The 13,528-nt window shown below is 38.5% G+C and overlaps 1 protein-coding gene across 4 annotated transcripts in view; it reads right to left on the bottom strand.

The window, feature by feature from the left end:
- The window catches only part of CHM (CHM Rab escort protein), a 243,980-nt gene that overhangs the window by 207,964 nt on the left and 22,488 nt on the right, over positions 1–13,528 (bottom strand). For all 4 annotated transcript variants that reach the window (XM_072816811.1, XM_072816813.1, XM_072816812.1 and 1 more), the window contains exon 2: positions 10,416–10,482. In XM_072816811.1, coding sequence (XP_072672912.1) covers positions 10,416–10,482 — 67 coding nt within the window. The remainder of the gene's footprint in view (positions 1–10,415; positions 10,483–13,528) is intronic.

The following is a 13,528-nucleotide window of genomic DNA, read 5'->3' as shown; positions in this document are numbered from 1 at the left end:
AACACTTATGAAAGACATTGAGGAAGACATAAAGAAATAGAAAAACATTCCATGCTCATGGACTGGAAGAACATATATTGTTAAAATGTCTATGCTACCCAAAGCAATCCACACATCAATTCAACCCCTACCAAATACCATCAACATTTTTCATAGAGCTGGAACAACTCTAAAATTTACATGGAACCAGAAATGACCTCAAACAGCCAAAGGAATGTTGAAAACGAAAACCAAAGCTGGCAGTATCACAATGCTGGACTTCAAACTCTATTACAAAGAAAGCTATAATCATTAAGACAGTATGGTATTGGCACAAAACAGACACATAGATCAGTGGAACAGAATAAAGAACCCAGAAATGGACCCAAAACTATATGGTCAAATAATCTTCAACAAAGAATGTACAATGGAAAAAAAACAGTCTCTTCAAGAAATGGTACTGGGAAAATTGGATAGCCACATGCAAAAGAAAGAAACTGGGCCACTTTCTTACAATATACACAAAAACAAACTCAAAATGGATGAAAGAGCTAAATTTCAGATAGGAAACCATCAAAACCCTAGAGGAGAAAACAGGCATCACCCTCTGACCTTGGCCACAGCAACTTCTTGCTAGACAAGTCTTCAAAAGCAAGGGAAACGAAAGCAAAAATGAACTACTGGGACTTCATCAAGATAAAAACTTTTGCACAGCAAAGGAAACAATCAACAAAACAAAAAGGCAACCTACAGAATGGGAGAAGATATTTGCAACGGTCTTATCAGATACAGGGCTAGTATCCAAGATCTATAAAAAAGTTATCAAACTCAACATCCAAAAAACAAGCCAGTCAAGAAATGGGCAAAAGACATGAACAGATACTTCTCCAAAGAAGACATACAAATGGCCAACAGACACATGAAAAAAATGCTCAACATCATTCAGCATCATAGAAATACAAACCAAAACAACAATGAGGGGAGGAGGGGCAAGATGGCGGAAGAGTAGGGTCCCCAAATCACCTGTCCCCATCAAATTACCTAGATAACCTTCAAATCATCCTGAAAATCGACGAATTCGTCCTGAGATTTAAAGAGAGAACAGCTGGAATGCTACAGTGAGAAGAGGTCGCACTTCTATCAAGGTAGGAAGACGGGGGGGGGGGGGGGGGGGGGGGGATAAAGAAACAAAAGGCATCCAAGGGGGAGGGGCCCAGCAAGGAGCCAGGCTAAGGCCGGGGTGAGTGCCCCCAGGACAGGAAAGCACTGTCCCAGAAAAGCAGGAGCTTCACCAATCTTCCCGGGCCGAAAGGCACTCACAGGGAGTTAGAGCAGGACGCCAGGAGGGCGGGGATACCCTCAGGCTTCCTGGGACACTAACAGACACCTTCGCCCCAGGAAAAGTGCACCAAGCTCCCTAAAGGGCTGCAGGGCACGCACGCATTGACCCAGGAGCAGATCCGAGGGGCTCGGGCTGCAGCTCCCCAAGAGGGGGCTGCGTGTCCCTGGAGGAGCTCAGAGGCGGCTCCTGCAGAGGAAGAGGCTCCGTGCAGAGGGGGCTGCACGGCTCCAGGAGCAGCTCGGAGGGACTCGGGGGGGGCGGCTCCCCGGAGAAGCACAGAGGCGGCTGTGCGGTCTGACCACAGTGTCATCTGGGATCCGGGACACAGCCCAGGATCCGACCTCCCCCGCCCCCACAGGCAGAGGCCGGGAGGGCACAGGACAGCAAGGACACTCCTGCCCAAGCTGAGCAGATCAGTGGCCCCGCCCCCGGAGCATCCAGGCCGCTGCAGACTGAGAGCTCCATAGTTACTACGGGAGCTGAATCCAGGGATCCAGAGCTGGCCACACCACTGAGGTTGTTCCTCCTGGGGCCTCACGGGGTAAACAACCCCCACTGAGCCCAGAACCAGGCAGGGGGCAGAACAGCTCCCCCAAGTGCTAACACCTGAAAATCAGCACAACAGGCCCCTCCCCCAGGAGACCAGCTAGACGGACCGGTTCCAGGGGAAGTCAAGGGACTTAAAGTATACAGAATCAGAAGATACTCCTCCGTGTTTTTGTTTTTTTTTTTTTTTTTTTCCTTTTTGATTTGTTTGCTTCCCCCACCCCTTTTCTTCCCTTTCTTTTTCTTTCTCTTTTTCTTCCTTTTTTCTTTTTTCTTCTTTTCTTTTTTCTTTTTCTTTTCTTTCCTTCTTTCTCTCCTTTCTTTTTCTCCTTTTCCCAATACAACTTGTTTTTGGCCACTCTGCACGGAGCAAAATGACTAGAAGGAAAACCTCACCTCAAAAGAAAGAATCAGAAACGGTCCTCTCTCCCACAGAATTACAGAATCTGGATTACACTTCAATGTCAGAAACCCAATTGAAAAGCACTATTAGGGATCCCTCGGTGGCGCAGCGGTTTGGCGCCTGCCTTTGGCCCAGGGCGCGATCCTGGAGACCCGGGATCGAATCCCACGTCAGGCTCCCGGTGCATGGAGCCTGCTTCTCCCTCTGCCTGTGTCTCTGCCTCTCTCTCTCTCTCTCTCTGTGACTATCCTAAATAAATAAATAAAATATTTAAAAAAAAAAAAAAAAAAAAAAAAAGCACTATTAGGGATCCCTGGGTGGTGCAGCGGTTTGGCGCCTGCCTTTGGCTCAGGGCGCGATCCTGGAGACCCGGGATCGAATCCCAAGTCGGGCTCCCGGTGCATGGAGCCTGCTTCTCTCTCTGTGTCTCTGCCTCTCTCTCTCTCTCTGTGACTAACGTAAATAAATAAATAAAATTTAAAAAAAAAAAGAAAAGCACTATTATACAGCTACTGATGGCTCTAGAAAAAAGCATAAAGGACTCAAGAGACTTCATGACTGCAGAATTTAGAGCTAATCAGGCAGAAATTAAAAATCAATTGAATGAGATGCAATCCAAACAAGAAGTCCGAACAACGAGGGTTAACGAAGCGGAAGAACGAATGAATGACAAAGAAGAAAAGTTGATGGCAAAGAGGGAAACTGAGGAAAAAAGAGACAAACAATTAAAAGACCATGAGGATAGATTAAGGGAAATGAACGACAGCCTGAGGAAGAAACACCTACATTTAATTGGGGTTCCTGAGGGCTACGAAAGGGACAGAGGTCCAGAATATGTATTTGAACGAATCCTAGCTGAAAACTTTCCTAATCTGGGAAGGGAACAGGCATTCAGATCCAGGAAATAGAGAGTTCCCCCCTAAAATCAATAAAAACCGTTCAACACCTCGACATTTAATAGTGAAGCTTGCAAATTCCAAAGATAAAGAGAAGATCCTTAAAGCAGCAAGAGACAAGAAATCCCTGAATTTTATGGGGAGGAATATTAGGTAACAGCAGACCTCTCTACAGAGACCTGGCAGGCCAGAAAGGGCTGGCAGGATATATTCAGGGTCCTAAATGAGAAGAACATGCAACCAAGAATACTTTATCCAGCAAGGCTCTCATTCAAAATGGAATGAGAGATAAAGAGCTTCCAAGACAGGCAGGAACTGAAAGAATATGTGACCTCCAAACCAGCTCTGCAAGAAATTTTAAGGGGGACTCTTAAAATTCCCCTTTAAGAAGAAGTTCATTGGAACAATCCACAAAAACAAGGACTGAATTGATATCATGATGACACTAAACTCATATCTCTCAATAGTAACTCTGAATGTGAACGGGCTTAATGACCCCATCAAAAGGCGCAGGGTTTCAGACTGGATAAAAAAGCAGGACCCATCTATTTGCTGTCTACAAGAGACTCATTTTAGACAGAAGGACACTTACAGCCTGAAAATAAAAGGTTGGAGAACCATTTACCATTTGAATGGTCCTCAAAAGAAAGCAGGGGTAGCCACCCTTATATCAGATAAACTAAAATTTACCCCTTGAAATTAGAACTAAATCACAAGAAGTTTGAAGGACCTCAAACACGTGGAGGTTAAGGACCATCCTGCTAAAAGATGAAAGGGTCAACCAGGAAATTAAGCAGAATTAAAAAGATTCATGGAAACTACGGAGAATGAAGATACAACCCTTCAAAATCTTTGGGATGCAGCAAAAGCAGTCATGAGGGAGAAATATATCGCAATACAAGCAACCATCCAAAAACTGGAAAGAACTCAAATACAAAAGCTAACCTTACACATAAAGGAGCTAGAGAAAAAACAGCAAATAGATCCTACACCCAGGAGAAGAAAAGAGTTAATTAAGATTGAGCAGAACTCAAAGAAATCGAGACCAGATGAACTCTGGAACAGATAAACAGAACCAGGAGTTGGTTCTTTGAAAGAAATAATAAGACAGATAAACCATTAGCCAGCCTTCCTTAAAAGAAGAGAGAGAAGACTCAAATTAATAAAATCATGAATGAGAAAGGAGAGATCACTACCAACACCAAGGAAAATACAAACGATTTAAAAAACATAGTATGAGCTGCTATATGTCAATAAATTAGGTAATCTAGAATAAATGGACGCATTCGTGGAAAACCACAAACTACCAAAACTGGAACAGGAAGAAATAGAAAACCTGAACAGGCCAATAACCAGGGAGGAAATTCAAGCAGTCATCAAAAACCTTCCAAGACTCAAAAGTCCAGGGCCAGATGGCTTCCCAGAGGAATTCTATCAAACGTTTAAAGAAGAAACCATACCTATTCTACTAAAGCTGCTTGGAAAGATAGAAAGAGATGGAGTACTTCCAAACTCGTTCTATGAGGCCAGCATCAGCTTAATTCCAAAACCAGACAAAGACCCCACAAAAAGGAGAATTACAGACCAATATCCCTGATGAACATGGATGCAAAAATTCTCAACAAGATACTAGCCAATAGGATCCAACAATACATTAGGAAATTATTCACCATGACCAAATAGGATTTATCCCCGGGACACAAGGCTGGTTCAACACTCGTAAAACAATCAATGTGATTCATCATATCAGCAAGAGAAAATCCAAGAACCCATATGATCCTCTCATTAGATGCAGAGAAAGCATTTGACAAAATACAGTATCCATTCCTGATCAAAACTCTTCAGAGTGTAGGTATAGAGGGAACATTCCTCAACATCTTAAAAGCCATCTACGAAAAGCCCACAGCAAATATCATTCTCAATGGGGAAGCACTGGGAGCCTTTCCCCTAAGATCAGGAACTAGACAGGTAAGTCCACTCTCACCACTGCTATTCAACAGAGTACTAGAATTCCTAGCCTCAGCAATCAGACAAGAAAAAGACATTAAAGGCATTCAAATTGGCAAAGAAGAAGTCAAACTCTCCCTCTTCGCCAATGACATGATACTCTACATAGAAAACCCAAAAGCCTCCACCCCAAGATTGCTAGAACTCATACAGCAATTTGGCAGCGTGGCAGGATACAAAATCAATGCCCAGAAATCAGTGGCATTTCTATACACTAACAATGAGACTGAAGAAAGAGAAATTAAGGAATCGATCCCATTGACAATTGCACCCAAAAGCATAAGATACCTAGGAATAAACCTAACCAAAGAGGTAAAGGATCTATACCCTAAAAACTATACAACACTTCTGAAAGAAATTGAGGAAGACACAAAGAGATGGAAAAATATTCCATGCTCACGGATTGGCAGAATTAATATTGGGAAAATGTCAATGTTACCCAGGGCAATATACACGTTTAATGCAATCCCTATCAAAATACCATGGACTTTCTTCAGAGAGTTAGAACAAATTATTTTAAGATTTGTGTGGAATCAGAAAAGACACCGAATAGCCAGGGCAATTTTAAAAAAGAAAACCATAGCTGGGGGCGTCACAATGCCAGATTTCAGGTTTTCTACAAAGCTGTGGTCATCAAGACAGTATGGTACTGGCACAAAAACAGACACATAGATCAATGGAACAGAAAAGAGAACCCAGAAGTGGACCCTCAACTTTATGGTCAACTAATATTCGATAAAGGAGGAAAGCCTATCCACTGAAAGAAAGATCATCTCTTTAATAAATGGTGCTGGGAAAATTGGACATCCACATGCAGAAGAATGAAACTAGACCACTCTCTTTCACCATACACAAAGATAAACTCAAAATGGATGAAAGATCTAAATGTGAGACAAGATTCCATCAAAATCCTAGAGGAGAACACAGGCAACACCCTTTTTGAACTCAGCCACAGTAATTTCTTGCAAGATACATCCACAAAGGCAAAAGAAACAAAAGCAAAAATGAACTATTGGGACTTCATCAAGACAAGAAGGTTTTGCACAGCAAAGGATACAGTCAACAAAACTAAAAGACAACCTACAGAATGGGAGAAGATATTTGCAAATGACGTGTCAGATAAAGGGCTAGTTTCCAAGATTCATAAAGAACTTTTTAAACTCAGCACCAAAGAAACAAACAATCCAATCCTGAAATGGGCAAAAGACATGAACAGAAATCTCACAGAGGAAGACATAGACATGGCCAACATGCACATGAGAAAATGCTCTGCATCACTTGCCATCAGGGAAATACAAATGAAAACCACAATGAGATACCGCCTTACACCAGTGAGAATGGGGAAAATTAACAAGGCAGGAAACCACAAATGTTGGAGAGGATGCAGAGAAAAGGGAACCCTCTTACACTGTTGGTGGGAATGTGAACTGGTGCAGCCACTCTGGAAAACTGTGTGGAGGTTCCTCAAAGAGGTAAAAATAGACCTGCCCTAGGACCCAGCAATTGCACTGTTGGGGATTTACCCCAAAGATACAGATGCAATGAAACGCCGGGACACCTGCACCCCGATGTTTCTAGCAGCAATGGCCACAATAGCCAAACTGTGGAAGGAGCCTCGGTGTCCATCGAAAGACGAATGGATAAAGAAGATGTGGTCTCTGTATATAATGGAATATTACTCAGCAATTAGAAATGACAAATACCCACCATTTGCTTCAACGTGGATGGAACTGGAGGATATTATGCTGAGTGAAGTAAGTCAATCGGAGAAGGACAAACATTGTATGTTCTCATTCATTTTGGGAATATAAATAATAGTGAAAGGGAATATAAGGGAAGGGAGAAGAAATGTGTGGGAAATATCAGAAAGGGAGACAGAACATGAAGACTCCTAACTCTGGGAAACGAACTAGGGGTGGTGGAAGGGGAGGACGGCGGGGGATGGGGGTGAATGGGTGACAGGCACTGAGGGGGGCACTTGACGGGATGAGCACTGGATGTTATTCTGTATGTTGGCAAATTGAACACCAATAAAAAATAAATTATTAAAAAAAAACAACTTTGCATTTTGCCTGCCTTTAGCATCTAATACTGACATGATATAAAAGGGAGATTATGCAGAAAAAAAAAAAAACCACAATGAGATACCATCTTATATCAGTCAGAATGGCTAAAATTTATAACTCAGGGAACAACAAATGTTGGAGAGGATGCAGAAAAAGGGGAACCATCTTACACTGTTGGTGGGAATGTGAACTGGTGCAGCCATTCTGGAAGACCAGAGTATGGAAGTTACTCTCCATACTAAAGTTAAAACTAGAACTACCCTACAACCCCGCAACTATACTATTAGGTATTTATCCAAAGGATACAAACAGTTATTTGAAGGCACACATGCACCCCAAAGTTTATGACAGCATTGTTCACCACAGTAGCCAAAATATGGAAAGAGACCAGATGTCCATCAATAGATGAATGGATAATTAACAGGTGGTACATATATACAATGGCAATATTACTCAGCCATCAAAAAGAATGAATCTTGCCATTTGCAATGATGTGGTTATAACTAGAGGTTATTATACTCAACCAAGTAAGTCTGAGAAAGACAAATATCATGGGATTTCACTCAAATGTGGAATTTAAGAAACAAAACAGATAAATACAGGAGAAGGAAGGAAAAATAGGAAGAAAACAGAGAAGGAGACAAGCCATAAGAGACTCTTAACTATAGGAAACAAACAGAGGGTTGCTGTAGGGGAGATGGGTGTGGGGATGGGGTAACTGGGTGATGAGCATTAAGAATGGCACTTGATGGAATGAGCACTTGGGTGTTATGCAACTAATGAATCATTAAATTCTACCTCTGAAACTGATAATACACTACATGTTAATTAAATTGAATTTAAATTTTAAAAATAGTAAAAAAAAAAAAAAGAATACATTGAGACAAATGAAAATAGAAATATACCAAAATCTATGGGTTGTAGCAAGCTGTTCCAGGAAAAAAATTTATACAGATATAGGCCTACCTAAAGGAACAAGAAAAATCTCGAACAATCTAACATTGCAACTAAAGGAACTAGAAAAAAAAAAAAGCTCAAAGTTAGTAGAAAGACGAAAATAATAAAGATCAAAGCAGGGGGACGCCTGGGTGGCTCAGCGGTTGAACACCTGCCTTCAGCTCAGGACAAAATCACAGAGTTTTAGGATCGAGTCCCAAATTGGGCTCCCCACAGGGAGCCTGCTTCTCCCTCTGCCTATGTCTCTGCCTCTCTCTGTCTCTCTCATGAATAAATAAAATCTTTTTTAAAAAATAAAAAGATCAGAGCAGAAATAAATGAAATAGAAACTATAAGGACAACAGAAAAGATAAGTGAAACAGAGCAGGTTCTTTAAAAAGATAAACAAAACTGACAAACATTTAGCAAGATTCACTAAGGAAAAAAAGTAAGCTCAAATAAATTAAATCAGGAGTGGAAGAGAAGTTACACCTAGATACCACAGAAATAAAAAGGATAAGAAACTACTAAGAAAAATTATATACCACTACATATATGAAACTGCTATAAAAGTTAAGATATTGGACAACATAGAATAAATGGATAAATTCCTAGAAACTTACAATCTTCCAAAACTGAACCATAAATAAATAGGAAATCTGAATAGGCTAATTTCTTTCTTTTTAAGATTTTATTTATTCATGAGCTATAGAGAGAGAGGCAGACACAGGCAGAGGGAGAAGCAGGATCCTCTCAGGGAGCCCTAATGCAGGACTGGATCCCCAGGTTCCGGGATCACGCCCTGAGCCAAAGGCAGACACTCAACCACTGAGCCACCCAGACATCCCATGAACAAATCAATTTCTAATAAAGAGATTGAATCAGATTAAAATAAAAAAACTCCCAACAAACAAAACCCCCAAAACAGATGACTTCACAGATAAATCCTACCAAAATTCAAAGAGAACACCTATCATTCTCCAACTCTTCCAAAAACTTAAATAGGAGAAAGCTGCCAAACTCATTTTATGAGATCACAATCACCCTTATACCAAAATCAGTCAAAGATCTACCATGAGAAGCAAAGAGAAGAGAGAAGAAAAAAGAAATTATAGACCAGTATTCCTGATGAACATAGACACAAAAATGCTCAACAAAATAAGAGCAAACCAAATTCAACAATACATTAACATGGTAGTATACCATGATCAAGTGGGACTTCCAGAAGTATAAGGATGGTTCAACATCCACAAATCAATTAAAATGACACACTTATTAACATTATGAAACATAAAAATATAAATATCTCAAAAGTTGTAGAAAAATTATTTGGTGAAATCAACCTCCATTTATGATTACAGAACTCCCAACAAGTTGGATATATACGGAATATACCTCAAAACAACAAAGGTCTTATGTGACAAGCCCACAGCAAAAATCATACTCAGGTGAAAACCTAAAATCTTGTCCTTTAACATCAAGAACAAGACAAGAATGTTCACTATTGCCACTTTTATTCAACATAGTATTGAAGTCCTAGCCAGAGGAATTAGGCAAGAAAAAAGATTATTGGTTGCTGAGGGGTGGAAGTTTGGGGAGGGGTGTAAAATAAGGGAATCAAGAGGCACAAACTTCCAATTATAAAATAAGTCATGGGGATGTAATGTACAGCATGATAACTATAATCAGTAATGCTGTATTGCAAATTTCAAAGACTAAGAAAGTAAATCTTAAAAGTTCCCATCACAAGAAAATATAATGTCTTAATTTTGGTAACAGATAGTAACTAGACTTATTGTGGGGATACTTCCCAATGCATAAAAGTTTCTAATCATTATGTCATACACCTGAAACTAAGATAATGTTGTAGGTCAAATATACTTGAATAACAAAGAAAAATATGAAGCCCAAAATACAGTAACACATACAGATTGTGTACACCCTCGCACTTATGTAAGAAAGCAAGTGTGAAGTTTCCAAGTTTCTTGGATAATTATCACTTAAAAAACAAAGTCACTGATGAGGAAAAAATTACGCTATATTTAGTTAATTCTTAAAAAAAAAATCACTATTTCACAGAGTATAAATGTAAAACTTGTATTTTATATATTTCACATACTTTCAGTGAAAATTCATTTTTCTTAGTTTATACATGACATATATAGACTTGTGTGTATTGAAATTGCAATTTTGTATACAGATATTCACAAACTATTAAATGCTACCACTGATAAACTTACGAATCAACATGCAGAACCCTCTGGCCACTTCTTGAACATGCAGCTGCAATGATGGACTCAGGCAAACCTATAAAAACACACGCCTATATCACTTAGAATGTAGAAAAAATACATATATATGAAAATATATGAACATTACACAAATAGTTCAATGCATGACATCACTGTATAAAAAAGTTTAACAAAAGAGGCTTATCCTCGTATTCAAAATTATAACGTTTATACTATTATACCATTGGATATTTGTTAAAAGAATACAACTTATACTAAAATTTTTATTATGTGGAAGAGATATATTTTTTAAATCAAGCACTTAGGGGCATCTGGGTGGTTCAGTTGGTTGGACATCTGCCTTTGGCTCAGATCATGGTCCCAGGGTCCTCAGATGGAGTTCCATGTCAGGTTCCCTGATGGGTGGAGAGCTTGCTTCTCCCCCTTCCTCTGTCACTCTCCCTGCTTATGTTCTCTCCCTCAAATAAATAAATAAAATCTTTAAGAAAAAAAATCAAGCACTTAAATTTTTATATGCATATTTCCATAAATGAGCAACTATTAAAATATTATTCATTTAGCACTGTTATTTAGGAGCTATGTTCATACATTAGCTCATCTCATTTTCTAAACTGCACTGAGAGAGAAGCCTCATTGGCATAGAAAAGACATACTGACATGCAAATATGTTAACTTATTGTCCAATTCTTTAACATCTTTTTTTCTATTGTTGAAATATGAAACCAAATCTAACTCCAAAGCCACACAGTGTTTATGAGGAGGAATAGCACACATTTTTCATTTTAAGCAATAGGTTAGCTAGTTTAAAAAGAGGCCATTCATTGAGACCTGAAACCATAAAACTCCTAGGAGAAAATAAAGTCAGTAATTCTATGGAATATTACACAGCCATAAAAAAGGATGAGATCACACAATTTGCAATAACATGGATGAGCCTAGAGGGCATTATGCTAAGTGAAATCAGTGAGATAAAGAGAAATACCACATGATTTCACTTATACACAGAATCTAAGAAACAAGTGAATAAACAAACAAAAAGCAGAATCAGACCCTATAAATACAGAGAACAAATGGACGGTTGCCTGAAGGGAGAGGAGGTGTGTGGAGGCATGGGCAAAATGTGTGAAAGGGAATGGAAGATACAGGCTTCCAGTTATAAGGAATATTATAAATGATATTTTAATAGCACTGTATGATGACAGATGATAGCTTTAACTTGTGATAAGCATGGCATAATGGATAGAGAAGCTGAATCACTATGTTGTACAACTGAAAATAATTTAACTGTTGTCTAAATGAATGCATGAATGATAAAGAAAATACTATTTTTTAAAAAGAGGCCATTTACAAGATACATTATCTCACTTTCTGGTTAATATAACAGTTTGGAGAAAAACATTAATGTTTTGGAACCAAACTGAGCCATACCACAAAGTTGGTTATCATAAAGGGAAAATATATATTACTACTACAAGTACTAACAAAAAAAATCATAAATCACCAAAGAATGATTTCATAACAAAAACATTTCAGATGTTCACCATAGTTGGTACCCTATATTGTACATTCAAGACTGTTCCATAACTTTTTATTGTAAGATCTACCATTTCAGTAGAAGCTATTAAGAATCATTTATATCAGTCAGACAAAGCACATTTTGAAGTTTAGTGCAATTCTGTAGCCCATCACTGACTCACTACAATGAAGCACTCTGAATCTCTTCAATTTTTATGTAGTAGAAAAGAAACAGCACCTTTTTTTTTGTCAAGGGTTTAAACTACTCAAGGATTTCAAGAAAAGGGAACAGTTATCTTCCTTATGTAAAAAGCAATATGTGTATGAAAGTAATTGACACAATCTAGTTAAAAACCTCATTAAAACACAAGCTCCAGCTGCATTCACAAAAGAACTAGAGTTCTCCAGTGGGCGTACAGTGTTTGGTTGAAAAATAAAGTTCTGACCAAATGTACTGAAGACAGCCATTAATATCAATTACTGGAAATAAGCCATCATAAACTTTCAACCTTTATTTAGATAATAATTAAAAGAGAAAACACAGTAAGAATTTGTGGTGTAGAAGGAACTAGGAGAAAGTTTTAAATAGTTAAGCATACTTAGTTCTTCAAACAGTTAAAACTCTATTGTTCTAATGTCTTTTACCTTAAGATTATCTGAATTTTTTTACACCTAAAGAAATAACTTTTCTTATTAATGAAACACAGTCACTATGGTACTTTAAAAGCTGCCAAACATCTAAGTTTAAAAGGACAATTGGAAAGAAATATTTGGGAAGTAAAATTAATACGTTAAAGCATGTAATAATTACAGCATTAATAATATACCACCAAACATTAGCATAGGGCTTTATGGTTCACAATATCTTTTCACATACATTACCGCATTTAGTCCTCATTATAATCATGGGAGGCAGACATTATTCATGTGAGAAAATGGTGTGAGAAAGATTAAATAACTTGCTAAAGATCAAATAATTCAGTAATTTGATATCTCAAATTCCAATTACCATGGTAAATTCACTCCATCTAGGAGATGATTCTGAGAATGAGGATTCAAGGGAAGGACAGCGGCATAAGGAAATGGGCATGGTCTCAATCAGAAAGACCTAAGCTTGAATCTTAATTTTGCTGCTTAACTAGCTATGTAACCTCAGGCAAGTCACTTGCTATCTCTGAGCTTTTGTTTCTTTGTCCATCAATGAGCTTTTGTTTCTTTGTCCATCAATGGGAATACTACTACATTTACTATTACATTTACAATGGTAATACTACATTTACCTCATAGGACCATTAAGTTGTTAGAGGGTACTTGCTCTATAAAAACTATCTATTATTGTTCAGTAAAGAATTTTAGAAACAATTTTAGAAACAATACATTTTCATCTAAATACTACTACTACATACACCTACTTTTACCAGATGCCAACTCCAATGGCAAGCAATAACAAAATTACTCCCCTATTTGGCTCTATTAGCTGTTATTCTGGATAGGCAAATAAATATGCATGTGTTTTTTTCCATGGCTGCAAACAACAGTCAAAGGTCATGTCTCTGGCTGACAGAGCAAAGCCAAGGACAGATTGC

Source organism: Canis lupus, chromosome X (assembly GCF_048164855.1).
Source record: "Canis lupus baileyi chromosome X, mCanLup2.hap1, whole genome shotgun sequence".
In the NCBI taxonomy this organism is placed as follows: Eukaryota; Metazoa; Chordata; class Mammalia; order Carnivora; family Canidae; genus Canis; species Canis lupus.
Note: the sequence above shows the minus strand (reverse complement) of the source record. Positions and strands in the feature narration are given on the sequence as shown.